Source organism: Chenopodium album, chromosome 10 (genome assembly GCF_948465745.1).
Source record: "Chenopodium album chromosome 10, dcCheAlbu1.1, whole genome shotgun sequence".
NCBI classification, from domain to species: Eukaryota; Viridiplantae; Streptophyta; class Magnoliopsida; order Caryophyllales; family Amaranthaceae; genus Chenopodium; species Chenopodium album.
Window position 1 is genome coordinate 8,360,416 of NC_137843.1, and position 27,738 is coordinate 8,388,153.

At 35.4% G+C, this 27,738-nt stretch overlaps 4 protein-coding genes and 1 pseudogene across 6 annotated transcripts; 4 read left to right on the plus strand and 1 right to left on the minus strand.

Annotated features, from left to right (window-relative positions):
* LOC145564719 (protein MIZU-KUSSEI 1-like) lies at nucleotides 1-1,306 on the plus strand (annotated as a pseudogene).
* A 3,022-nt stretch (nucleotides 1,307-4,328) lies between these two features.
* On the plus strand, nucleotides 4,329-6,538 carry LOC145563402 (stress enhanced protein 2, chloroplastic-like). Its single transcript, XM_081623848.1, has 2 exons — nucleotides 4,329-4,804; nucleotides 5,784-6,538. Exons 1-2 carry the CDS (start codon nucleotides 4,460-4,462, stop codon nucleotides 6,057-6,059), a joined length of 621 nt encoding a protein of 206 aa, XP_081479974.1. The 5' UTR covers nucleotides 4,329-4,459; the 3' UTR covers nucleotides 6,060-6,538.
* Nucleotides 6,539-7,441: 903 nt separating this feature from the next.
* On the plus strand, nucleotides 7,442-16,050 carry LOC145562150 (4-alpha-glucanotransferase, chloroplastic/amyloplastic-like). Its single transcript, XM_081622340.1, has 16 exons — nucleotides 7,442-7,932; nucleotides 8,030-8,092; nucleotides 9,265-9,353; nucleotides 9,459-9,519; nucleotides 10,798-10,876; nucleotides 11,109-11,245; nucleotides 11,333-11,491; nucleotides 11,586-11,662; nucleotides 13,122-13,261; nucleotides 13,356-13,387; nucleotides 13,479-13,553; nucleotides 14,655-14,727; nucleotides 14,892-14,980; nucleotides 15,161-15,205; nucleotides 15,334-15,486; nucleotides 15,752-16,050. Exons 1-16 carry the CDS (start codon nucleotides 7,582-7,584, stop codon nucleotides 15,854-15,856), a joined length of 1,728 nt encoding a protein of 575 aa, XP_081478466.1. The 5' UTR covers nucleotides 7,442-7,581; the 3' UTR covers nucleotides 15,857-16,050.
* Nucleotides 16,051-16,265: 215 nt separating this feature from the next.
* LOC145562151 (uncharacterized) lies at nucleotides 16,266-21,193 on the minus strand. Its single transcript, XM_081622341.1, has 10 exons — nucleotides 20,909-21,193; nucleotides 19,411-19,506; nucleotides 19,229-19,303; nucleotides 18,857-18,925; nucleotides 18,157-18,233; nucleotides 17,916-18,004; nucleotides 17,339-17,468; nucleotides 16,877-16,967; nucleotides 16,728-16,793; nucleotides 16,266-16,650 (listed from the first exon to the last, which is right to left on the minus strand). The coding sequence occupies exons 1-10, from the start codon at nucleotides 21,107-21,109 to the stop codon at nucleotides 16,531-16,533; spliced, it is 1,014 nt and encodes a 337-aa protein (XP_081478467.1). The 5' UTR covers nucleotides 21,110-21,193; the 3' UTR covers nucleotides 16,266-16,530.
* Nucleotides 21,194-21,432: 239 nt separating this feature from the next.
* LOC145563403 (F-box/kelch-repeat protein SKIP6-like) lies at nucleotides 21,433-26,599 on the plus strand. Of its 3 annotated transcripts, XR_014094535.1 has the most exons (3): nucleotides 21,435-22,941; nucleotides 25,015-25,087; nucleotides 26,231-26,599. XR_014094535.1 is itself a non-coding variant. In XM_081623849.1 (2 exons), exons 1-2 carry the CDS (start codon nucleotides 21,737-21,739, stop codon nucleotides 26,262-26,264), a joined length of 1,215 nt encoding a protein of 404 aa, XP_081479975.1. In that variant the 5' UTR covers nucleotides 21,433-21,736; the 3' UTR covers nucleotides 26,265-26,599. The 3 variants fall into 3 exon arrangements, 2 of the variants coding, with proteins under 2 accessions (XP_081479975.1, XP_081479976.1); XM_081623849.1 differs by lacking the exon at nucleotides 25,015-25,087 and having other exon boundaries at nucleotides 21,433-22,917; XM_081623850.1 differs by lacking the exon at nucleotides 25,015-25,087 and having other exon boundaries at nucleotides 21,439-22,941.
* Nucleotides 26,600-27,738: the final 1,139 nt, after the last annotated feature.

The window sequence follows — 27,738 nt, forward strand, 5'->3', positions numbered from 1 at the left end:
ATGATTATCAGCATCAAACGGTCAAACCTAATCCCCTAAATAGTCATTATTTTACATGAATAGCTGTAAATTGTGTATCAAACATCATAGACTTGTTATTTATCTCATTCGTACTTAAGTTCAATACTTATCACAATATTGAAACAAAAAACAGATAAGAAAATCGACAAAAACTTCAAATAATTAGCAAAAACACTTTATACAAAACAATTTTTTTTTGTAAAAAAATTGTAAATCAAAAACTTAATCTGAAGTTTATATAGCTAATAAAACTAACAGTCAAAATTTGAATTCAAATCCTTATATTTCTGGAAAAAAAAAAAAAAAATTCATTAGCTGTACATAATCCATTAATTCTTCAAAAAATACAGCTTAGCGAAATCTCTTAATGATCTAAAATTAGCACACTTATCAATCAACTAATACTTTCTTCCTACTACGAGAGCCTCTCCATTGCATTGTAATGCATTGGAATCAAATTTAATTTCTTCACCACACAAAAATAAGGAAGAAGAAAAACCCATTACAATTTAATAAAATAACAAATAAAATATTTAATGGGAAAACATCATATAGAAATAAAAACTTGTCAAGAAATTTATTAGAAGAAGAATCAACAACAAAGACACCACCTTTACAAGATGGGCAATCCTCCTTTTCCCTAGTAGAACCATCTCCTAGTTTGCACAAACAACATAAAGAAGCGAAAACGGTTCGAGTTCTCCGGTCCATGATCCGATCATTCCCCATTATATCTCCGAAACATTGTAGATTACCTGATATAAACTTCCTTAGCAATGGTGGTACGAGTAACCGTGTCACGGGCACGTTGTTCGGGTATAAGAAGGGGAAGATGAGTTTTTCCCTACAACAATCTACCAAGTGTTTGCCAACGTTGGTGTTGGATCTACCTATACAAACTCACGTTCTTCAAAAGGATATGAGCGTAGGGATGGTTAGGATCGCGCTTGAATGCGAAAAAAAGGATGAAAAGGAGAGGAAGGGTTTGTTAGAAGAGCCTATTTGGGACATGTTTTGCAATGGGAAGAAATTTGGTTACGCGGTTAAGAGGGATGCTAATGAGATGGATTTGAGCATTATGGAGCTTCTTAAGGTGATTACAATGGGCGTGGGTGTGTTGCCCTTGTCCGAGTTTTGTGATGGTGATGATCCAGACGACGAACTGGCCTATATTCGCGCTAACTTTGATTATGTTGTAGGCTCCAAGGATTCGGAGACCTTGTATATGTTGTGACCGGAAGGGAACATTGTTCTTGATCTTAGTATATTCTTTGTAAGGATTTGAGGTTGCATTGTATTTACATATGATGTTGGTTATTAAGGAGGATCATGTTACAAATTCGAGGTCATTGGAGAGATATTAGATACAATTTCGAGCATTGAGTATTATGTTTTCCCTAGGCGATTGCAATGTGGGCTTGTGAATGAGGTCCTTAAGATCGTAACGTGCACGTGCACGTGCACGTGCACTGACTAGGAACAATGGAACATTAACCATTTTTGTGCTCTCGAGTGCATATAGTAAGTAATGTTTCCCCTTTTACCATTTAATTTGAGGGTGATTTAAGATGCATATGTACCTATATTACGTACAAGAAACCAACTAGATGTGGCAAATAAGTTGTTCCATCTAGTTTGGGTTTGGTTAGGTCAATTCAAGTAGGATTGTATATAAACATTAAGGTTCATGTGTGGCAAAGCAATTCGAGTTGGGTACTTTATTGCCAATTAAATTAATCAAGTCATATTTTGAGGTGAGTTGAGTTGCCTTGAGTTCGGGTCAATTTTAAGCTATCAAGTTTGAAGACAAATTGGTTGCAAAAGGTTGTATTTGAGAGTGTGAGACGCCATCTAGCAAGTAAGAATTACGATTGAATAGCTTTGAAATCATGGCTGACAAAATCTCTTGTAAATTGAATATAATATCATGAATGTTCATGATTGTATAATATTTATAATCAACTCATCCATGAAATACCAGATCATCTATTTGCCTATTGCCTGCTTCTTTCTGATCTGTCCCCTCAACTAAACCTTAAAAAACAAAATTTTAATTTTGTCTTCTTTCTATATGAATGTGACGATTATAAACCAATTAATCTAATAGAGAAGTAGTATTTGGTTACCTTGCTTGATTTTAACTTGTTCATCTAGTTGTGGTGGGTGGATAATGGAAAAGTTGAAATCCACGTTATTTACTTTGTACGTTCACTATCTAGAATGTATTGTATGAGATTGGAAACACGATGAGATAGATACTTCCTCCGTTTTTTTAGTTGACATTGTTTGACTTTTACACTATTCACACAACACGCTTTGACTCGCTTTTGTGGTTTAGAGATACGATAAAACATATTCATATGAGATCTTGTTTGAATCGTTTCAATGTATATTTTATTAATATCCACTTTTTATAATTTTATAACGTTGATAATTAGAAATATTAATCGTTAAAAACATGCGTTGACAAGCGTGATAGTAGAAAGGTGTCAACTTAAAAAAAAAACCAGAGGAAGTATAAGTTATTAGACATTTCATATAATTAAACTTCATTAGCAAAAGATTAGCTTGCATGACATCAATTTCTTGTATGAGATAGTTCACTTGCTAACTAATTATATTGGTATTGATGACTTTATTCTATATAGGGGTCGTGTGACTTTCAAAAGTCATCTGAAGGTAAGTTTAATTAGCAGTTTTATCCAAAAAAAAAAAAAAAAATATTCTAATTACGAAATCATGTAACCATACATTTTAGTGGACACCTTGTACTATTTGTTATAGACCTTTACTGAGTTACAATTTTTAAACATCATTAACACCATGTTTAGATAGAGAGAAATGGAGGGAAAGGAGGAGAAAAGAAAAAATGCATCATTTGTATGGCGGATACCTAATGCAAGGAGGGAAGGAGAGGGAATTATGAGGATCCACTTCCCTTCCCATTATAATAAATCAAATCTCTCCATTGTTAGAGCTGACTTGGAGAGATTTAGAAGGAAAATAAAAAGTCACTTTCTCCCTCTCACACCTCCCTTTCCCTTCCCTCTTTTTCCTTTCCCTCGCTCTCTTACCCTTACCCTTCATTAATGCTATGCAAACATAGAGTTAGTTTCTTGATTAACTATATCGAAGTTGAGGACTTGAGGTAATGAGGTGCACAAAATTTAAGTTACTACATGCATAAACATAATAAATGGATTTGAAGTATGGGACATATAATGGGTGACTTATCCAGTGATGAATTAGGAACGACTTGGTTGAAAGCTGACCTCATGAGTCATGACCTAGCTATTTGGATATAATCTTTGCTGGACCATTTAGTTCAGTACTATCTCCTTTCCTACTACAAAGAATACCTCATGTACTATGTACAAGTGTACAAGCAAATAAAATCAATTAAATTGAAAAAATTATTATTTTTTTCCTTCAAAAAACTAAAATATAGAATTTGGAAGCTAGAAAAGTAATTTTCGATTTTCTATTTGCCAATGACATGTGAAAAATGAGACAAAACTGATAGATTAACAAAATTTGAAAAGATAGTAGGTAAATTTTATAAGATAGATGATTACAGATTACTTGAGTGTGTGATAAAACCAGTTGCTTAAATAGTTATAATTTGTTACATAATACTTTGTATTATTTTTTAATTAAAAAATTTGTTAAGATGATGCATACGAAAATTCAGGTTTTATAACTCTATTCATTTCAACACCTCAAATTCAATTGTTTATACAATGCTTGTTAAATAACTCTATAAATTTGATAAGGTGCTCAAAAGTCGAAATGTGTCATCAAACATAATCTTAGTTTCTAACATAAACACAATTGATTAATTATAAAATCGAGATTGAAAAATCAACCAATATATCCTATAAAATTTTTAAATACAAACCCTAAATTTAATAAATTAGGAGGACATAATAAAATTACGATCTATTGATCGATCCTACACCAATTAAATTGAATTTTCATTTCAACCACCCTTCCTCCACATCAAATCATATTTTCTAACCTACCACGCTCACATAGCCACCTTTAAATTTGACCTTTTCCTCCTTTCAAATAAAATAAACCATCACATAAATACTAATATTAGATGAACATACTAAAGAGTTTTAGTACACACATAAAAAAAATCTACCTTAATTACTTTTCTCTTGTCCTATGCCACCCCTTTAAATAACGTTGTCCCACCACAATTATTCCACAACCTTTGAAAGCAACATTAGACCCCAATAATAGTAAGCACGTAGCCAATCTTAACCCCTCATACTTCTTACCCTTACGTGTATACTTTCTATTCCTCCCAAAATCCCTTCATATTACCCACTTAAAACAAACAAAATAAAATAACCTAATACAATCTAGCTTCACTACACTCTTCAAAAAATTCCTCTTTTTTGTTTTTGTTTTCTCAAGTTTTCTTCAAAAAATGGCTTCTAGGGTCTCGACGCGTGTGCTGCACTGCGAGCTGCAGACGTCTAGACAGGCCCCAGTGAGATTGGGGCCTGACTCGACGAGCAGTGTTGACCAGGTAAAGATTGTTCTACAACCAAGGTTGTGTACCCTTAGATCGTATGCTTCTGATCGTGGTAGCGGGGTGATCAAGACGATTAACACTAAATCGAAGGACGGTAGTGGTGGTGGTTTTGGTGTTGATGGGATTGACCAAGGGGAGGAGGAGTTGTTGTCTCCGTTTTTGGCGAATTTGTATGAGTATATTGAAAGTAGTAAGAAGAGTCAAGACTTTGAGATCATCACCGGTCGACTTGCTATGGTACATATATACTTATTTTGCAGTTCTTATAAACCTTTTCTTTTCACATGATTGTTGTTGGATCGATTCCAGCTTAGCTTATAAATTAATTAAGTATGAACCTTTTTTAGAAACGAAACAGAACATGCAATTATCAAAGCGAAGATGTAGTAAAACTAATCAATTACGTAGTATATTTGTCACTTTGTTAGGTTAGTAGGTTTTGGTATAATTAGACAAGGTTAAAAGTTTAAAACAACAGTTGTTTAACGATCTTCCTGAGCAATCAGCAAGAATTTTACGAAATAACACTTTATGACTCCGTCCCAAAATATTATTCCTCATAGGCTCGTAGCCTATTTGTCTTCTCATACACACACACATATATATCCAATAACATACCTTGACTAACAGTAGTCACTTATATTCACCATACACAAAGCGCATAGAAAAATTATTTTTGGACAAAAAGAGCACTAAATTAATATTTAATGTGATGATTTTACGGATTAAGAAAAAAAAATAAGGAAGGATGATTAAAGGGATAAATTATTAAGGGGACCATTTGAGATGCTTACGCATTTGAAAGGATGACTTCCAATCTGATAGTTATCGTTTAAAAGTGATGAAAATTTAGACAAATCACCCAAAAAAAAATGTCTAGCTAATTGACAAAAAAGGTGTATATACTTGTTGCATATATGTGGTCCATTGAAGAGGAAATGACATTCAAAGGAATCAAAGGTAAAGATAAAGATGGGACACTCATAGGAGAGATGCTTTTTACGGAAAGATGTGTTTATTATTAGAAATAATTGAAGTGTTAATGTACATAGTATTCCCGGTTTATGTTCGAGTTTCTAATGATTCTTTAGTTGAGACGTATCAAATAAGTAATGTGACTTTTTATTTAGAAACAGTGGGACACGACTTAAATCTTTTCTTACAAATAAAGTCAAAAGTGTGATGACACTAATTAAAGTCGTGTTTTTGTTTTTAGATAGTGTTTGCTGCAACAATTGGTGTGGAGTTAGCAACAGGCAACTCTGTTTTCAAGAAAATGGACGTGGAAGGGATAACTGAAGGCTTAGGGGCGTGTATGGCAGCAGTGGGTTGCGCAGCGGCTTTTGCTTATTCCTACAATGCGCGGAAGAGGGTAGGCCGTATATTCAGCATCAGCTGCAACGCCTTCATTGATGCTCTCATAGACAACATCGTCGATGGCTTGTTCTATGAGAATGATGAAGTTGAACAATCCAAAGACAACAACGTATGAACAAAGAATGTGCGATGAACCTCAACCAAGTTTGATAATTCAATCATTACTTTAAATGTATGTAGTCGTATATATTTATACAATTATACGTATAAGTAGCTAGTATGAATGTATATATAGGAATCATATATACCTAGTAAAGTTAGATAGTACAGTCTTATACGAAGTGGTATATATATGGATTATAATTGACTGAAATATAAAAGTTACTAAATTAGTAGCGTGATGTAAGAATGGTAAGTGTTAGAAGTCTATAATCATGTAAGATAGTACAGTCTAGTTAAGCCAAAGCTTAGCTTGGACATTATATTTCAAGTTAAAAATTAAATATGAGTTCGAGTGCTCAACCTAATACCCTGTAATGTTTAAGTAGACAACCTGTTTGGTAATTAGCTGATAACTTATTCATATAGCTGATTGTATTAACTGGTTTGACTAGCTGGTTATATTAGTTTATTTGACTAGCTAGCTAGTTGTAAATAGGTGATTATATAAAAGTGTTTGGTAAATAGCTGTTTATTATTAGCTGTTTCAATGTATTTAATACCTACAAAACTAATTCTTCAATAAGCTAATTGAAAAAAAAGCTCTTATTATGAGCTTTTATAAGAGCTTTTTGGGTCCAAAAACCTCTTTTAATAAGCTACTTACCAAACGCCCAAATTAGTTTTTTAAAATGGTCAAACCTCTAATAGTGCTCAATAAGCTAAAAGTTTTTCAAAAACCTCTTTACCAAACAAGGCCAAAACATTGCATGCAATAAAACATTATGATTTATTTATGGATGTATGGTTATTGTTGCTTGATTTAAGGTAGAGTTGAGGAATTTGGCTAAGAATTACCTTATATATTTGTAAATTGTAATTATATTCATTGTTTACGTATTAGGGTCAGAAAAAAAAAATATTAATCTCATTAATTAAAACTCAAAAGATATGTATGGAACATTGTACTTGTGATTTTATTTTATTTATTTATTTTTTCATGTGTCAATGCTGAATTTAACTAATTTTGAGTACGATTCTATTATTATTGTCGTTGTTACCCCAAAAATATAATATAGAGTCCAAACTTTAGTCATGAACATAACAAATTGAACCAAATCAACCTTTTGCTCATTTAGATTCTAATCCGTTCACAAGTTAATAATCTTCCCACGCCCTTCCCCCGTTGAAGCATTCACCACACAGATACGAAGCACAAGCTTACACCTTTCCAAGATAAGTTTTAGGAATAATACTCGAGACATAAGATCAAGTCACGTTTAAAATATTTTCATACCTTTTGTGACTCTCTCTACACTACATTAGAAAAGCTTAATTTTGTTTAAGGACGCAATTCCCATCTAGGTAGGGGTGCCATAGCGGGAAGATCCACCGCACAAACACTTCCTTTACGATTACACTAACAAACAATTTACTGAGTTGTGACTCGATTTGTGTGACTCACTACTGTGACTGATCAAGATATTCTATAACACTTCCATACAAATTCTCTCTCCTCCTCCAATTCCACCCTAACAATGGCGATTCCGATAACAATGGCGTCTCTCAACTCTCTCTCTTTCCTTCCATCTTCATTCATTCCTTCCAAACCTAACCTCATTTTCACCTCCTCACTTTCTCGCTCCTCCTCGCACATTACCTCCGTCGCCGCCGTATCCACCGCCTCCGTCACCGCAACCGCCGTCGGCGACGATCTTCCGGTTGATTACGACGGGTTTTTGCCGGAGTCGTTTCCGTCGGACCGGCGAAGAGCTGGAATTCTACTGCATCCGACGTCGTTGCCTGGACCTCACGGCATTGGAGATCTCGGAGACGAAGCGTTTAGGTTCATCGATTGGCTTCATTCTGCTGGTTGCTCTCTTTGGCAGGTGGTTTTAATTTTTGATAATTTTGTAGTTTTTTGAGATGAAATTGTGGTTTTAATTTGGTAGTTTTTTGAATTGATTGCTGGAAATTTGGTGGCAGGTTTTACCTCTGGTTCCTCCTGGTAGAAAGGCTAATGAAGAAGGCTCGCCGTATTCCGGCCAGGTCTATTGCTTTTCTTTTTGTTTCTCTGATTGATTTTTGCAGAATGAAAATATGATATGGCATTGTTGTGAAATGATTCTATTTTCATAAATCATAATCGCCAAATTATAATACATTGTTTTATCCTTTCAAAAGTTGGCTACATTGCTTAGGATGATATAAACTTGGACATGTTTTTCCACCATTGACACAAACTTGACACTCCGACAACGAATGACAAACTTTTGTATTTAAAAGTTGCCAAATGATACTTATTGATTGGAGCCTTGGAGGCCATTGTTAGGAATCAGAAGATTATTCTACGAGTATTATTAGCTTGTTTGGCATGTTTTCAGTTTCCTGTTTTTTAAGAAAAAAATGTTTTTACTTTTCAGTTATCAGTTTTCAAAATTATCACGATTTTAATAAATTTGATTAATTTTTGATTCATTATGCGAAATATATCATATGATTTAAAAAAAAAAAAAAAAAAAAAAGACAGAAAACCACAACGATGCCAAACGAACCCGTATGATGGTATAAAGGACCAGTAAAGATAGATATTGGACTTTTGTCTAAACATCCCAAAGAGAGAATTTTAAGGCTGTCCCTAGGAAAGATAGATGTCAATGTTCAATTTCTGATTTGGAATTAAGGATCAAATTGCTGAATGCTATATTGTTGTTATGAACTTGTCATACTTTCTCACCGACCAAATTATATTCACATTGTTTCGTACTTTCATAATTTTTGTACATTGCCTAAGAAGACATAAACTTGGACATGTTTGTGTTTGTGACCATTGTTACAAACTCGATACTCTGCAACAAATAAAGCGAAATTTTGTTTTTGTGGTTGCCAAATAATTTATGTTGGAGCCTTGGAGGTTCAAGATTGTGGTCTAGTTCAAACTGCAAAAAATAAAGTTTGATGATTTAATCATTATTCAATATAATGCCTATATTGTAGTCTGTAATACATAAATTTATTAATCATTATTCATTAGTCAAACTGTGTGTGTCAATGTTTATTTGGGTGTAAATGACATTCAAAATTAGATTTTATTGTAATCGCTGTGCAGAAGCATGAAAAAGTAGGGCATCACTTTTATATTCTTAAGGCTCATTTGGCCTTCCAAGCTTCTAGTCAAAATATAAAAGACATTGAATTAATATTAGAATGCTCGAATTCAGGATGCCAATTGTGGAAATACTCTTCTGATTTCTCTTGAAGAGCTGGTAAAGGATGGTTTATTGTATAGCAATGAGCTCCCTGAACCTGTGTAAGCCTCATTACACCACTCATAAATCACTGCTTCTTGTCCTAGTTTATGTTAGCTGCACTTATATTCTGTATCTTTTTTAATTAAGTCATTTCTTAATTGTAGAGATGCAGAGAGGATAAATTATGATACTGCTGCTCAGATAAAGGATCCTTTGGTGGCAAAGGTGAGTCTCTCCTCTTTGTAATTTGAACTTTATTTCTACCTTTACTTTATTCACTTATGTTCTTTTAAAGAGGACTGTTTTATAGGTTGTCTTGTGTGTGGTTAATTCTTTGTACCTGACATGAGGTTCAAGACTGTTTGTAACTCATAATCATAATGCTGTAGCCTTATATCTCAGCGTACGCCTTACTGTGTTTAAATTTCAAGCACCATCACTTTTTACATCAGAATCAAATAATCTCTCTAGATATGCTGGTGGTTCTTCTAATATGATGGCTGCAAAATGCTGTTGTGGTGGGTGCAAATTCAAGTTAGAAGATTCTTGTAAACCATTAAATCAAAAGGTGCATTTTGTGATGGTTTAGATTGTTTTTCAGATTGAAACATTTGACTGACCTCATCTCCACTTTCTTTCCGATTTCAGCAAAGGTCATGCACCTTTCAATCAATCAAAGCCTCAATGCACCTTTAATTTCATAAAATATTCTTCTTTCTATGTTTCATAATGCTCATCCACAGTAGTTTTCTACTCATGGAGAACTTGAACATGTGAGGGTCTTTTTTTTTTTGGTAAGATTTAATGGCTTTCCCTAGTCTCTTATAAATAAGTTTCAGAGTTTTTATTTCTCGAGTATTCATTCAAAGACCTGGGGGCTTAATATGGGAATTAGCTTGGTAGACCTCTCAATTAAGTGTGTATTATCGGTTCTCAACTTTCTTCACATAGATGCTGTCATTTTTTCTATAGATTAGATGCTTTTTCTTTGGCTTTCTTCTGAAACACTTGTAATTGCTGGTAAGAGAATCAAAATGACGTTTATACTTTTGAGGGTTGTTGCATAGAGTTTGGGATTTTAACCTGTAAGCTTTGTCACTAGTTTTACAAGATTCTCACCAAGGCCTTCTCACCATCTGATACATGGTGTCTTCTCTGAAACCTGTAAGCTATGTCACTTTTCATTTATTCTTTTGTAAACAAAAAAATCAAAGCGTAGTGAATAATACAAAAAATAAAATTTGATTAAGAAAAGATTGAATCATGAACTAAGCGTAGATTGAGTCATAAATTAAATTTATAATGTTAATTCCATGTAATGCCCAGGCCCAAAGAGGCAAAGACTAGTTTAATACTTCATATTAGAACTTGTTCTGGCTGTCACTTTTTACATTAAATGCTTGACCTTAACTGTTGCATATGTTATTCTTCTCTGTTTTGAGGAGTAAATATTCTGGGTTTCAACTTTGGATTAATATTGTTTAATAGCACCTTCTTTGCTAGGCTGCGGAGCGACTTATTATGAGTGAAGGGGAACTCAAAAGGCAGCTTCAAAATTTTCGAAAGGATCCTGATATATCAAGTATGTTATGCCCACAAATTTGCACATTTTTTTTTTTTAAAAAATTCTTGCCGTGTTCTAAAATATAGAGGCTGACTGGCTGAATCATGTTCTGTTGTACTTTCATTTCTGAGATAGAGTTGTGATTTAGCTAACAAATATATTCTTCATCCATGATCCTGGATACAGTGTGTGCAATGCTAATTTTGCTGAAATCTCTGTTGATAATGTTCACCTTTCCACTACTACACAGGCTGGCTTGAGGATGCAGCATGTTTTGCTGCAATTGACCGAGTTTGTAACACATTTTCTTGGTATGATTGGCCTGAACCTTTAAAAAATCGCCATCTCTCCGCACTTGTGAAAATTAATGAGAGCGAAAAACACTTTGTAAGATTGATTCAAGTTATGCTCTTTTGTTAAAATGTATGTGACATATTATTTATTGATAAAGTACTCATACTTTCAGCTGGACAGATTGACTTATTCATCGCCCAGCAGTTTCTGTTTCAAAGACAATGGAAGAAAGTTCGTAATTATGCACAGCTGAAGGGCATCAAGATCATGGGGGATATGCCAATCTATGTTGGCTATCACAGTGCTGATGTTTGGGCTAACAAAAAACACTTTTTGCTGGTGAGCTTCAATTTGATTAAATGGTATGTTGATTCTGCATATTGTACAAAGTGTTTGTTTCAGCATTTGGCCTTGTTATTTGTTTTTTCTGCAGAACAGGAAGGGCTTCCCTCTGTTAGTCAGTGGAGTTCCACCTGATGCATTTAGTGAAACTGGTCAGTTATGGGACAGGTTGGTGACTCTACACCTTAGAATTTTCGGGATCTTAAATTCTTCATGTTTGATTCATTCATTATTCACAATTTTGTATAAGTTATTAAGTAAACTGATGTATCCCTCCCTCCGAAACTTGGGATGCTGCTGAGGATGGTCTATTTTTACAGACTTCCTCTTTTTTTTTTTTTTTTTTTTTTTTTTTTTTTTTTTTTTTTTTTTTTTTTTTTTTTTGCTTTTTTTATTGGTTAGCTTAGGTGTGGTGAATTGGTGATGGATTCCTTGGCTTTGTCTGGCAAAGCTGGGTATATTGAGAGTTTATATGAATCCAGGATTAATATTATCGGTCTTTCCTTAAGGTCCTGTGTAACGATGTTCTCTGACTCGTCAAAAGTAAAAATAAAAATAAAAAAAAAGGAAGGGGGGGAGGAGGTGGGGATTTTGTGTATCAAGCTATCAACGATCTGATGCAGTATACAACCTATGTAGAGTCAGAATTTGGGGAGAACTATTTGGCGGAAGTTCTGATGCAGTATACAACCTATGTAGAGTCAGAATTTGGGGAGAACTATTTGGCGCTTATACTTCCGCCTATATGCATCGTACCATCGCCAATTGGCTAAAGTTCTGTCAGTTTTAGCTCATTTTGGATATACATAGACCTGTAAATGGATGCATTAATTGATGAGGATCAATGTTCCAGTGACCTGTTTGTTATGTGGCAGTAAAGTATTGGTAATGTATATGTAATTTTAAGATAAGTCCCATGGAATTGAACCTCCCAAGCATGTGTTTTACTTCATAAATTTTCATTATCGCACTTTTCCAAGCATAGTAATGGAATTTCTGATGATTGAGAGCTTTGGGGGTGGAAACATTGATATAGACATTGCTGTAATTTTATTGTTAATATCATCATCTACCTCCTAACAAATGGGCTGTAAATCTGTAAGAGGTGCTACTCCTGTTTTTGTCATTTCCGCTGACCCCCAGTCCTTGATGGTTGGAGAAAGAGACCGGAGTGGAGTGATAGAGAAGGTAAGATCTATGGGAGAGGGTGGGGTATCTCAGGCCTCTCACTGCCTACTGCCACCTTGTGTGAAGGATAGTGGCTTGGTGGGCCTTATTGGACAAAAAACTTGAGCAAGAGATGGATAAAAATTTATTTTTGGGTGATCATGCTCCACCCACCACCAAACACTGCCAACAGAGGAAAGCCATACTTGGCCTTTGATGGAAAAAGGCTAAAAAAATGGTGTGGGTAATCTGGATAGTACAATTTTGTTTTACTGCATTCTAGTTCCTATCTTGTTTTATGGTTTGAAATTGTTTATGCTGCCTAGTTACTGGTACTCTGTAGTTTCTTGTATTGATTTGAGCCTCTTATTTAAGTTACAAAATAGTTTTTTGGACTGCTGTAGTATCTTCCAGTTGTTTAACAATGTGAACCAGCTAATGCTCGTCAATTTGATTGAAGTCCCTTGTATGATTGGAATGCTATGGAGAAAGATGGATTTTCATGGTGGATATGTCGAATTCGACGAGCTATGGATTTGTATGATGAGTTCAGAATTGACCATTTTCGAGGTTTTGCTGGATTTTGGGCTGTTCCATCAGGTATGTAGTGTACGTAATCAGGCTCTGTAATGTTTGTTACCAGTAGTATTCTCCACCACCTGTGTCATAAATGTTTGCCATGATTCCTTTGCAGAAGCAAAAATTGCAACGGTTGGGCGATGGAAGGTCAGTTTCTCTGGTTTAAATTACTTTGTAAAGCTCAAATTGTGGGTTCCTTTCTTGTTCACTTATTTCTAATGCTGTTTGATGACAGTAGGCTGGGCCTGGAAAGTCCTTGTTTGATGCAATATTTAAGACTGTTGGGGAGATTGACATTATTGCTGAAGATCTGGTAAGTCATTAGATTTTGTTCTTTTTTTCCCCTCCTATTTCCTTTGATTTGTTGCTCTGTTTGCTTCAATAACACCATTATTGCTGAAGATTTGGTAAGTCATTAGATTTTTTTTTTTCCCCCCCTCCTAATTCCTTTGATTTGTTGCTCTGTTCGCTTCAATAACGCCTGATGTTTAAGAGATGATGTTGGTGTTAAGCCTTTGTCAGGATGCCTGTCATTTAATATTTTAATAGATTAGGCTCGTGCGATGCACGATTTTTAACATTATTTTACGATTTTAACAATATTTTTTAGCTTATTTGTGTGTAATATGTATGTAGCACAAACAATTTAAGCAAAATCTAATAAATTGATAAATTAATAAAGAGTGGAAACCCCAATCATATAATTTGTATAAAATATACAGAGTAGGAGAAAAAGATAATGTTTCTAAGAAAATGAAATAGTCCGACCTTCCTTTAATTTCTCCAATGGATATTACATAATTAGTCAATTTAAATTTAAAATATGTTAGGAAAATGTATAATTAAATTACCATTTTCAATTCACCATTTTCAAATTTTAATTTATGTTGAAAAAAAAATTATGATGTCATTATTAGTTTTGGCGGGAAAATTATTTATAAGAAGTCGACATGTGGAAAGTAATGACATCAACGGTAATTACTTTAGTTATATTTATAGATTAATTATTTGGTTGTGGCAACTTTTGATCACAATAGCTCCCCTCCCCCCTCCCCCCCCCCCCCCCCCCCCCCCCCACCAAGGAAATGGTGAAATAAAAAGAGTAAAGCTCGGCTTAATTGGTAGTGTATTGTGTTATCCTTATCAGGATGCCTGTTTATTAAATTTTCTCATGATAATCAATTTGCTGCTTAGTTTGAAGTTCTGAGACGTGAGGTAATTCTCTCACAAGGAAGCTTTTTATGAGTGTCAAGTATTTGAAATGTGCAATTGTGGTGGAACGTAATATCAACATGATGACATGTTCAATTGGGAAATATCATTAATGCCTTGTCCGTTTTCCATTGTTTTAGTAGAAGAATGTTGTTTATATTATTTATATTACCTTAATTATGCTATAATTTTCTTGTAACAGGGTGTAATCACGGAAGACGTAGTTCAGCTGAGGAAATCCATTGGAGCACCTGGGATGGCTGTCCTGCAATTTGGTATTCACCTTTTTTTGCCTTCTAATTTCTGTCTGCCACCAAAACTCCCTCTCCTGCCCTATTCCTCCTTCATGATATGTTTTTCAATTTTCTATTTCTTTAATGTGATGGAAAGGTTGGATGATTTATGAGTGAGTATGTTTGGTCAATAAATCTTGGTGTAGGTTTTGGAAGTGATGCAGAAAACCCTCATCTTCCTCATAATCATGAACGCAATCAAGTAGTATACACTGGCACTCATGATAATGACACGGTAAAGCTCCTGCTGCACTATTTTTCATGGTAAATCTGTTATCTAAGCATATGGCTTCCAACACCATGGCTGATCCATTCCATTCTTGTAATCTGCATGCTACTATCATGGTTATAGAATACAGTTAGTACTTTCCTTAGTCTGAGTTACCTTTTCAATGTGTGTGTTCATATTTGATAGGTTCTGGGCTGGTGGGACAACTTGAAGCAAGAAGAGAGACATCATGTAAGTTTTCTATAGAGCAATCAGGCAACATGAAGTTAATTTTAATAACACTTTTGGATTGATTTTATATCTTTCTAGTGTGATTTTTTTTCTGGCTGTGATTTAGTTCTGTCTTATTATTGATACAGGTGCTAAGATACCTTTCCCTCAATGAAGGGAATGATATTTCGTGGGGACTCATCCAAGGTGCATTATCGTCAGTAGCTAAAACTGCAATCATACCAATGCAAGATGTTCTTGGACTTGATAATTCTGCAAGGATGAATATTCCAGCTACTCAGGTAATTTGTGGCCACTGTAGCAATTATGGTAGTAATTACAGTATAATACTACTATTAGGTTATGGTACTAGTTCGGCTGGGACCTTGTTTCACCTTGTTTCAACATAAGTGATGAATCAATTTATCACCATGCTGATATTATAGTTTGTCATCATTCTTGCATGCGTTACTTTTAACCTGTTGTGTGATTTGTGTCTGAAAGTTCTGTCTTTTATCTTTTTTATGCACCTTTGTGCTTTCTTCTAATTTATGGGATGTTATACAGTTTGGGAACTGGAGCTGGAGAATACCGTCTTCTGTGAGTTTTGAGAGCTTGGACGCTGAGGCAAAAAAATTGCGAGACTTGCTGTCAATGTATGGCCGGTTGTAAATGTTGATGTGTGAACTGCGATGAGGCTTTGTATCTTTACCTAACTTCTGCAGTTTTTCACCAGTTGACGCAGAAGATACTACTGCAATTTACCTAAGCTCTTCTTCAGTAATTTATCAGATTGTTAGAAAAGAACTTGTACCTCCATTGAGGATGTTTGAATCTCACGTAAATGCAAAATAAATCAATTTTTCACTATGCTTCCTTCGATTTTTTCTTTTAGCTTTAGTCTCTATCTTCCATAAGTTATATCCAATATCAATCTTTCATTAGCTGATCAAAATGACGAAGTAATTGGCTAAGTTAATGTAAGCAAGTACCGGAGTGAGTCACGTTTTGGGAATTTGGGTCGATTGTAAGATAAAACATGTTCTCCCAGTCTCATATAGGGTTCATTTGACACCAAATATATGCAAATTTGAGACTAATGTGTATGGGGATGAGCACAAATTGCACCTTGTCTGTTACAAAATACAATTTAAAGTTGGAGCTTATCAGCAAATTTGAAGCAAGTGTAATTTGTAATCATCCAGTCTTTCTCAGATTCTCATCAATATAGAATACAGTATTACAATTATAGATTACTTTATATTATCATATTAGGCTTGAGCTGTTTAAACCTTGTACCAAAAAATCTGTGAATTTTTTTGTGAGGACTGTTTTTCTTCTATAATTTATGAGGCTGTTTCAATTGCTTTGATGCAATCAATTACAGTTGCTTTCTTTGACATTTCAGCCATCAGAGCTTCATGAGCCGCTTTATTGTTCTTCAAGAGAGATGCTGCAAACAAAACCTGAACAAACATAGCGCACAATATATAAGGCCCTGCCCAGCTTGTGAGAGGGAAAAGAAAGAGGAGGTCATCCTTACAGCCCATCTAGTGAGGTTCTGTTGCTGGTCCTTGCTGATTTGTGGCGTACTCCTATTTATAAATCTCTGTGTACGGAAAACAACATCAAACTCTAAACCTTTTGCCCCAAATTCAAGCAACAGATGGCAAAAGAAAAATTGCTACAGACCTGTAGACTGAAAAGATCTGCAGATTGACCAATAACTTTGTCGTATGTTAGCCCTTCGGCAGCCAGCCCAGCCATTGACACAACAGCTAACCTGGAGTAACAAATAATTTTTTTTAGCCATAACTACCAACAGATGCCTCGAAAACTTAATATAAGATTAATCCATCTCTGATAGTGGATTCAGGAGTTCAATCTCAACCTATACTCTCAAGAAAGTGCCCCATACTCCAAAAAGCCTCTATAATTCAATCTCAGATATATGTGTATCAGTTGTTTCAACAGTCGTCAATTGACTATTGGACAAAATATGTTCAGACATGAAAGGAGAGAAAATAGAAATGTTAAAAGCAGAAGATAGACCACTATGGGGATTATAAGATGTCCAAAAACGTTATTTCAGGATAGCCTCAAGAAAATGTGTTTTCTGAACCATGAACCATAAAGGCCTAGTAAACGTATTACCTGTCAAGTTCCTTAGAATCAAGCTGTCCACTGTATATAAGCTTCTCCAACTTGTCATTGACGAGGTTCACATGCTCTTTACCAATATCCAGGGAATAACTCAAAATTGGTAGGCCAAGCAAATATGCAACTGTGAAAAATAGTAACAGTGTCAAGCCATGTTTGAAAGAGTAATAACTAGAACAGAGCTGGTAGCCAGTGGAGACTAGACTTTGGGCGAGATATTAAATGATGCTGATCATCGATAATGATAAGTGAGGTAATTGTAGATAATTAGCTTATCTATGACATATCATTTCAATATAACATGATACAACTATGTAATATAATGCTCCTGAAGTTCAACCACTCCCCCTCCACCAATCCCCCCCCCCCCCCCTCTCTCTCTCTCTCTCTCTCTCTCTCTCTCTCTCTCTCTCTCTCTCTCTCTCTATGCATGCTTTCATTTCCAAGCAGCTGTATGCCTACATTGTTGCAATTCTGGCTACTGCTGATAATAGTATCAGCTGCGTGTTTATGATAAAATGAACATATATGTTGACTAAAGAGTAACCCTATTGCTGACATACTGTATTACCTAGAAAATGAGCCGCTTCATGCCTAGAAAGCCGCTCTTGATAATCAGGAAAAACCACAGAGAATCCACCAATGGCTGCCTGTAGAAGCCTGCATAGACAAATATTATAGTACGTCAATTTGGAATGCTTTCAGTTCCCTGGAGTAAAAGGTATATCCCCCTCTAGAAAAGAATAAGATGAGGATAGGAAAGAAAAATACTTCATATCTGTAAGGAAATGTAGAAGTCCTTAGTTCCTTACCCAGGTGCAACGCTACCCACAGCCAAAACCACTAAAGAGATGCTTCCAACCAAGTATGGCACGAAGAAGCCCCAGTCCTATAATACAAGCATAGTTATAAAACTCAAGAGACAGAAACAATCATAGAGCCACAGTTTCAGAAAACAATCAGAAGGAAATGTGCACAGAGCCACAACTGCCCACATTTATAATAATTTGTTATTAATTCCTAAATTTACAAACTGACATCTCCATAATATGTTACAGTAAATTATCACACTAGCCAAAGTGGAATTCAAGACAGAATAAGCAGAATCATTCAAATCCTTTTCAAACAGTTTTATGATACCAAAGTTGCCTGACTTTGTAAATAGTTGTGTGCAATTTTTCTTCAAAAACAAAAAATAAAACCAACATGTTGAAAGCAGAATCATTCTTCCATGTTGAAAGAACGGCAAGAATGTGTAATCACATTAAAAGACCTTAGACCAAAGTTTTCATATTTTATGTCTACAAAAAGTAGTCAACCTTGGTACTTTTGACTCACAAGACTGACTAGCTAGAAATAATCTGAGTGAAGATCAGAGGAATAGCAACATTTTGACATCAAAGAATTTATTTACGTAGTATGTTCAATCTAGCATACAGTTCAGTCTTGCAATACATTTGACAGGAATATAAGCTGGCTTGTATATAATGGAGATAAGAGGATGCAATTTACCCCTGGAAGCTGGCCAGCAAGAACAGCCACAAATCCTGTTGTGCCAACCACCGTAGCTAGAAAAGCTGCCTGCATGACTGAAATTTATCATGATGCAGTATCCAGAGTAAAGTTTTAAATCCCCCATCACTAGAGTTCATTCAATAACAGAATCATCTAACATAATGTGCAATTGTGCATACATAACAATGTGCCAATAAATATAAACTTTAAGCTAACAGCAGGAGCTAGCCAATGGAAGCAAGCAACACAAGTCATGATGCTGAAGTCCTCTACGATAGGAGGAGAACCTCAAAATACCCTCCTCAAGGCAATGGTGAAATAACATTTGCTTATATATGCTCATCCTCTATGATGGAACTAGTCACTTACATCATTTCTGACGCTTGATATAGCAAGATTCTCAGCATTCTTGATTCCAAGAGTTGTCAGCTCCCGAATTGATGTCTGTGCATTAGAAATGCAAATCATGACTTTTCTTCAGCAACCTTTTTTAGATTAGCCAATAACTAAGCTGAAAACTTAACAAGTACATGCTAAAAATGGCTACGTACAGTACGACGAGAGATATATGGCTGTGAACTCCACCTTTTGGCCCAACCAACTTCGCTTAACTGATCAAGTGCGTCCTTGACAGCATCACTGTCATTCTGCACCATAAAATGCTTACATCCTCAGAAATTTTCGTTTAGAATTATTAAGCATCACATTCTGACAAGCATAAAATCTTCACCATAAATACTTCACCATTACGAGAGGGTCTAAGGTCTTCATAAAATGTCACGAGTTGAAGAAATATCATGAAATGATTAATCACATTGATTTGGATATTACTTGAGCACACAAATTCAGTCTATTCTTTGGAAAGGAATTGTTGTTAGGTACTCGATTAAGATGTAGTATATAACACCAGCCAAAAGTTCTTTCTTCAAAGTTCAACTAGATGCATTAGCTTTAGCTATTATCGATTAAATTTTCACTACCTATACTTACAAAACCACGTGCTTCATAAATCATGATGGCCTGAAACTCAGGAACTTGGTGACACCAATGAAATTCCTTCTATTATATCTAGGAGCTCAAAGTTCTCAGCCTTCAGCAACTTCCCAACAGATATTATCACCCATTCACAACAACAATCCTTCAAAAACCAGCTTCCAACACTTAATTATCAAATTCAGAAATTCTAGTACTGCAATGATCAATAGGCTTTGCTCATAGAACATCACAATTAAAGATTAAAAACAATAAAACAGTCCATCTGGTAAGGGTAATTAAACGGCGGTAATGAGAATGAATTTAAGTGTAATCTTGCATAAAAAGTATCTGTTGACACCGAAATTTTGTTAATTATTAGGTGTCAGATATATGTAAATAAGGAGATACTATAAAAAAATATAAGATATTTATCTTCACAATCTCATAAATTATTATCTTTTATTCTACGACACTCTATATAAAGAGGGTCGTACCTAGGGTTTAATTAGGCTCAGATGGAACAAGTCACAAAGACCCTATCTCCTCCCTACTACCAAACATTGTAGGTACATAGTATGGAATAAGCCGACAAGGCCCGTACTATAAACAAATATCAAAACCCTAGCCCTTTGGAGAGAGGAATCAAGAGATCTACGAGAGTTTTTACCCACAAACTATTAATAAAATCATTGTTCCCGTATATTTTCTGCCTCTTTATTTGTATATTGCAGGTTAGAAATTTTAATGGTTTACAGTATCATCCTAACATCCATGATAATGCAACACATTTCATAGATATTCATCAAGTGTGAAAACCCAATTAACACACTTAAACAACTAGAATTGAGCTCAAGGCAAACTAAGCCCTAAAAAAGCATCCTTTAGTACCCAAACAAACTAGAATTGCAAACCCAGAAAGAAAATGTGACTATAAAATTAGGCAAATTTAAACAAATATAAAAGCACCCAGAAAAATCAGAAAATTACCCAGATATTATTCAACAAATTCAAATACTGGGTAATCCTAAAATCCATCCAATTCAATCATGAGGAGATCGAGAGATAAAGGTGAACCTTTTCAAGAGCGGATTGAAGAGGGTTTAAATCAACAGAAGGAAGAGCATTAGCAGTAGAAGAGGAGCATGTGATGATTATGCGGCGTTTGTTGGTGAAGGAGTTGAATTGATTGGTGTTAGCAGAATAATTGTTGCTGCGATGAAAGTGGTTGCTGCTGAGAAATAATGCAGCAACGCCGTTTACTGTAACTGCTGACATCCCTTTTCACAGTAGAGTTCCAACACCCTCAGATTTTCAGATAAGGTTCTGTTTTCGCGCCACCAACTCAGTACAGGTAGTATAGTTATATTCTCATTCATTGTCGATGTTTATGATGAAATTGAAAAGGTGTAAGTTTATCACCCACTTATCTATAAGTCATTTTTTTAAGAAAAGTGTCTAGAGCCCACGGTGGATACTTTTTTTAAACATAAAATTTCTTGATTTGTTTTGTCTCTCAAATTCTCAAAAGATGGCTTTTCATAGGGCTATTATTTGTGTCGTCCTGGCGTATTTTGAGGTCAACTAGATTTTAGAATTGTCTTACGATAAGACACCTTACTGAGTTACTAATATGCTCCCCTTTTTCAAGAACTATTTCTTATTTCATAATTCATATTACGTTAAGATTTAATGTGACGTTCTAAATTAGATACCTTATTATATTACCGAGCAGTCGGTAAAAGTTTGTAAGAGTGGTATCCACCTTGAAAGATAAACTTGGAGCATTCCAATTAATCAAATGATCAAACAAATATGAGAAAGCCAAGGCCAAAGCCTGTACAGTCCAAATGATCCTCCAAATTCTCCATCCCTCTCACCTGAACTCTCAAAACGCCGACAACCATGGCCGATCAACCTCAACCTCCACCTTCACCTTCACCTTCATCCTCTGATCCCACTGAAATCCATTATGAACAACCCCTGATTCCAGCTCTCTCAAACGACGTCGCACTGCAATGCTTAGCTCGAGTTCCTCATTCCCACCACCCTTTCCTCTCTCTTGTCAGCAAATCATGGCGGTCCATTCTCCGTTCTCCTCTCTTCCACGCCACTCGCTGTGCACTCAACACCACCCAATCATTCCTCTTCATCAACCTTCGCATCTTCAACTCTAAAGACTCTTCCTTCTCTTTCAAATGGTACTCTCTAGACCCTTCTACATTTTCCCCCAAAAATCCCCAAATTAATCACATCCCAAGAACCCTAATCCCAATTAATCCCTCCCCATCTCACCTAATTGGGGCTTCTTTCGTTTCTTTAGGTCGCCATTTGTATGTGATTGGTGGGTCTGTCAATGATATCCCTTCCCCAAACTTGTGGGTTCTTGATTGTTTGTCTAATCAATGGGAAGTGGGTCCTAAAATGAGGATTGGGAGGGAATTTGCTGCTTCTGGGGTGATTGATGGGAAAATTTATGTGTTGGGGGGTTGTGTTGTGGATAATTGGGCTAGGTCTATGAACTGGGCTGAGGTTTTTGATCCGATTAGCCGGTTGTGGAGGCCGGTTCGGAGTCCGATTGAGGTGAAGGAGAAGTGGATGCACGCTAGTGCTGTAGTGGATGGGAGATTGTATGCAATGGCTGATAGGGGTGGGGTAATTTTCGACCCGGGGATGGAGGAGTGGGGGTTGGTGTCAACGGAGCTCGATTTGGGGTGGAGGGGGCGGGCCGCTGTGGTGGATGGAGTGTTGTATTGTTATGATTATTTGGGGAAGATTAGAGGGTTTGATGTCGGGGAGAATGAGTGGAAGGAGTTGAAAGGGGTAGATAACAGTTTACCTAAGTTCTTGTGTGGTGCTACTATGGCTAATGTGGGTGGGAGGTTGTTTGTGGTGTGGGAAGGGAAAGCGAACCAGAAGGCGAATGGGAACGGGGGCTGGAGTGGGCAGGAAATGGAGGTGCTTTGTGCTGAGATTTTGGTGAGGAAGAATGAATTAGGGGAATTGTGGGGGTCAATTGTATGGTCGGATGTGATCATTGTTATTCCCAAAGGGTCCTCTGTTGTGCATTGCTTGGATGTTCATTTGTGAGTTTCTCAGGAATAACTTCAGTATGTATTCAATCATCCTTTAGCTCTTTGATTTTACTTTTATTGATTTTTTTTATTTTTATGTCATGTCATATTATTGTTTCATAAGCTTCAATAGGTTCCGGTATGATAGCAAGATGGTATTAGAAATTCTCTAAAAAGAAGAATGGCATGCTTTGAATTATTCAAGACTTCTGCAGACAATAGAATTACAGTTTTGATTCATGGAATTCAGAATGATAAAACTTCTACTATATAGGTGAAGTATAATCCCAAAACTTGTTTGTAGTTTGCAGTAGGCGTGAGTGAACTTTTTATGTTTGGAGAAGTAATTTTGAGCTAATTGAGATTGATAATGCTGGAATTGATAGTCGATGAAGGAGAAGTTATGGAAATGTTTTTACATTGACGGGTTTAGCTTACATCATACACATAGTGTGCTCTACTGGCTTATTCATGGTAGTGGATGTTGATGACACTAGTTGTGTGATTTAAGTTAAACCGAACTAATTAACACAAAGCAAGCATTTCCAAGTAAAAGCTCCTCTCCTTTTATCATCATTTCATCATCAATTATCACTTTATAAATCAAAATATTTCTTGACTTAAAACAACCCTCTTATGCCATCCTCCAAAATACCAACAAATTCTAAGAGCTTCTACAAATGTAGGCTAGGGGTGAAGATAACTAAACAAGTTGTTAAATAAATATGATTGCTCGCAAATTCACTGGCAAATGTGAAAGTAGAACCATTGGTTATGATCATCTTGTGTGATCATTTAGAGGTTGTTTATTATGGTGATAATATGAAGGGAAAGTAACAAGTTTGTGTACTATACTGTTGCTTGACACAATGACATTGATGGTTTAAGAATGCATCTCCAGTTTCTCCAATTACAGACATTTGTGTACTTCATTTTAGATTTGTCATCGTTCGTACATACCTACAAAGGTGGTAATGATTGGCTGATAAAACTTTTAATGAAGAAGATTAATGTGTTTGCTAATGAATATGCATTGCCTTGAACATCTGTGTGGAACATTTCAATTTAAACTACTGATATAAAAAACAAATTATTCTCTCAAATACTTACTAGCAAAATAACTTTTAGGGGCATTCTTGCGGTAAATGAAATCATTTGTTAGTTTCTTGTGTATAAAAGATGAGATGAGCTGGGCTTTTAAGATGATTTGAATGTCGCTGATGGTGATGGAATGCATGGAGTAAACCTTAAAAGTTTCATACTTCGGGAGAGGGAATGCATAAAGTAAACCTTAAAAGTTTCATACTTCGGGAGAGGGAATGCATAGAGTAAACCTTAAAAGTTTCATACTTCGGGAAAAAATTTCAGTTTTTCCTTTTGTAAACAGAGCCATTGATTATTGAAATGTTGAGGAAAATTTTGCTTTTGTTTGACCATAACCTATTGCTTCTGAAGAGGGTGACACAATAATTAAATCTATTCGTTCTTTTGAGGACAAGGTACTGCGTGTTTTTTTTTTTTTTTTTTTTTTTTTTTTGGGTGGAGGGTGGTTTTTATTTACTGCTTATTTTTAATTGGCTGTGTAGCTGTTCTGTTTCTTTGTCCTATAATGGTTTTTTGGTGACTGTAAGTAAAGTAGTAAACCATTATATCAAACGGTTTTTAATTTGAAGCTATGTCAGATATCTAGCTAATGGGTATTGGTAATGGATCCTGCTCATCATAGAATATACTTTTCATCTAAACAGATGGGTTACTATGATTGGCACTTGTTTACTGGACAATTCCTTACTAAACCTAATTTTGTACTTGTAACTGTAAAGGCTGTAATAGAGCATATTGAAACGAGTAATTCATGGAAGAATACATTCTCTAACACGACCTTTTATTTTCGACTAGTACCCTCTTTCTCAAAATAATCTAACACACCTTTCAAATTGTACCCTTTGTTTAGTTCATGTTAGGAAAACCATATCAGTGAGATTGCCATGGAGAGCGCAATTTGAAATTCTCCTTTGCCTTTTGGAATGGGATAAAGCATTGTATGAGAATAGGTCTTTTTCCCATAATTTTCAGCTTGACTATAAGGCTTTGATTTATTTATTTCAGCTTGACTATCAAGAATTTAGCTCAGGAAGCAGGTTAAAAAATGTCAAAAAAGGCATAGCACCAAACGAGTAAGGTATTTCACAACATGAAATGTCTACATTTATTGTAAACCCAAATTGTATATGGGGTCCCCAAAACTAATCATCTCATCACTAGGAGTTCATATTTATGATAAGCAGATATGCTTGTTTGTGTGACAGCATTGTGAAATGCTCCAGTGGGTGCGTGTAAATTATATTATATATTTTTCTGGGCTTATCTTCCTTACAAAAGCTCTGAAGTCATTTAGGTTTGACATTCTTTAGATTTATAGTTATGCCTGATGCAGTCACGCTTTCTGTAGATAAGACTGCTTGAAAAATATGTTTGAATCAATAATTAGCCCTTGTTCCTCATTGGTTTCTGATGTACACTTAGATTTTTCTATGAGTGTTAGCAGTTAGCAGTCTTAGCAAATTGATAGCCATGATGGGTGCTGCTCATATTTGATTCCCAAGGGCCAGGACCTGGTATACCTGTATACCCAGTTTCATGTCACTCACCATAAACGCAGCTGCTTTTCTTACTCTCTACCATATTCAGCTATTCTCAGGCTATTACTATTAACAGAGTAATAGTAGTATCAGTTGTATTATCTTGACTAGAATTGAACTTACTGCTGTATCATGCATGTTTCATTTTTGGATTAATCTTGGCATCTTGCTACAGTGTTGCTCATGGTGTATAGTTATAACTTATAATATGGTCTTGATGACTCATTTATTTGACAAGGGAAGTGCATTATTATACTGTGAACCTGTAGAAGTGAACTAGCTAGTAGGTACTATGAAAAATGCTGTCTTTATAATGTAGAGATAGATGAAAGGTGTCTAGATCTATAGGCTTATCTTGTCAACCCCCAATATCTTCTTTCTTTCTTTCTTTCTTTCTTTTCTTTTTTTTTTTTTTTTTTTTTTTTTTTTTTTTTTTTTTTTTTTTTAACCACATTCAGGCACTTCACACTCTTACTAGGGAGAAGAAAAAAATATCTTAATAAGTGTTTTTCTCTTAAGTTGCGATGTCCTCTTGCAAGCTCTTGTGAGTTGATCTGCTGGAGTTTTTATGTAGAATTCATTGGCAGGCACAATTCTTAGTTTAACGTTGTATTAATTTGTTTGCCTGATAAGTTGGTATAAGCCAATAAGGCATAACTGATCGCAAATTTTCTTTTCTGCAGTACTTATTTATGTCCCTGCCTAGGCTGTCATTGATAATGCTATCAATGAAGGTCAAATGAGGTTGAAGCATAAGCATTTTGGCCTTGCCTTCATTCAATTCCGAAGCGAATATCCCAGAGCCTGCGTAAGTCCCTACATTTTCCTGCTCTTGGTGTCTTCAAACTTTGTATTAAGAGCTCACAGAGTTCACCCTCAATAATATAGATGTCTTGTGAATAATATGAAGACAGTCTGCATTGCAATTGTACAATAATGTAATTTGTATGTTTGGCAATTAATTCGTTAATTACTCAATTTGCTCAACCCTGTAAAATACACAGTTTTTCAATGATCATTATCATATGTGCTAGCCAGTTTCTTTTCTCTCACTTTTCCAAGCAGGGTTGCAATTGGCAAAAGGAGATCCCCTTCTAGGCTTTATGGCTTGTAAATGATCACTGTGTCTCACTGTTCAAGGCAAAGAGTCGAAATCAGCAGTGTTCATTATGCAAACTTGTCCAAGCACCGATTGTTCCTCAAAGAAAATTGGTTTCCTCCTTTATTCCTACAATGAAGCATAGTTGCGTATGTACTATCTGTCTCAGCATTGAGAACAAATTGCGAACTGCACGAAAAATGCTTAGCTGGGGTATCAATTACCCAGGTTTTGTATTGAAGAAAATGTGGATAATGCATACTATTAGGTGACAACTTTTTAAAACATCTTATTTAGTCTTCATCCTATGATTTAATTGTTATCTTGATTAAAGCATTGATGATGAGGGTGGCTAAAGAGACCTCTTGGCAGTTGGCACTGGCAGTAGCTTATAAAAGATGTATACTTCCAGTTCTGAAAAAATAAAATTAAAAAAAAAAAATAATGGCATCGCGCTAAAAGCCAAAAAGATTCATACTCCGTATTACGGAGTAATATTTATCTGAAAACTTGTTACTCCGTATCTTTACATGACGTAGAGCTGTTCATGGGCGGGGCGGCCCGCTAAGCCCGCCCAACCCGGCTCGCAAAAAAGCGGGCTTGGACAACCTTTTTAAAAAAAATTGGTTTTTTGGGCGGGCTAGGCCCGGCCAGTTAATATAAATGGGCGGGTATGGACAAGAAAATATGTGTCGTGGGCTAGCCTGTCCGGCCCGTTTATAATAATTTAATAATAATAATAATAATAATTTAATAATTTTATTTAGTTAGTGTTATATCTAATAATAAAAATAATACTTTGTGTATATAAGAAAATAAAATAATAAATACAAAGAGACTATAATGAACTATAACCTTTTATTGGTTACAATTATTTATTTTAATTTTATATTATGACATACTTTGTGTGTTTTTAATTTCTATTATCATTATTTGTGAATAAAATAATTTAAGACAACCCTACCAAAATAATTTTAGCACATGTAAATAATAAATAGATTAATTAGTGTTATAAAATAAAACAAAAATTTAAGGCCCGTGAATTAGCCCGCGGGCAAGCCCGGCCCGTTTAGTAAGCGGGCATGGACAAAG

Bases quoted from the DNA above. Each gene is read 5' to 3' on its own strand.
- LOC145563402 (XM_081623848.1), top strand. From the start codon at position 4,460: ATGGCTTCTAGGGTCTCGACGCGTGTGCTGCACTGCGAGCTGCAGACG. The intron at 4,805-5,783 runs GTACATATATAC...TTTTGTTTTTAG, and splicing joins TCACCGGTCGACTTGCTATG to ATAGTGTTTGCTGCAACAAT.
- LOC145562150 (XM_081622340.1), top strand. From the start codon at position 7,582: ATGGCGATTCCGATAACAATGGCGTCTCTCAACTCTCTCTCTTTCCTT. The intron at 13,554-14,654 runs GTAAGTCATTAG...TTCTTGTAACAG, and splicing joins ACATTATTGCTGAAGATCTG to GGTGTAATCACGGAAGACGT. The intron at 15,487-15,751 runs GTAATTTGTGGC...GATGTTATACAG, and splicing joins TGAATATTCCAGCTACTCAG to TTTGGGAACTGGAGCTGGAG.
- LOC145562151 (XM_081622341.1), bottom strand. From the start codon at position 21,109: ATGTCAGCAGTTACAGTAAACGGCGTTGCTGCATTATTTCTCAGCAGC. The intron at 19,507-20,908 runs GTTCACCTTTAT...TTTATGGTGCAG, and splicing joins TTCAATCCGCTCTTGAAAAG to AATGACAGTGATGCTGTCAA. The intron at 18,005-18,156 runs GTAAGGAACTAA...TTGTCTATGCAG, and splicing joins GTGGGTAGCGTTGCACCTGG to GCTTCTACAGGCAGCCATTG.
- LOC145563403 (XM_081623849.1), top strand. From the start codon at position 21,737: ATGGCCGATCAACCTCAACCTCCACCTTCACCTTCACCTTCATCCTCT. The intron at 22,918-26,230 runs GTGAGTTTCTCA...TCTTTTCTGCAG, and splicing joins CATTGCTTGGATGTTCATTT to TACTTATTTATGTCCCTGCC.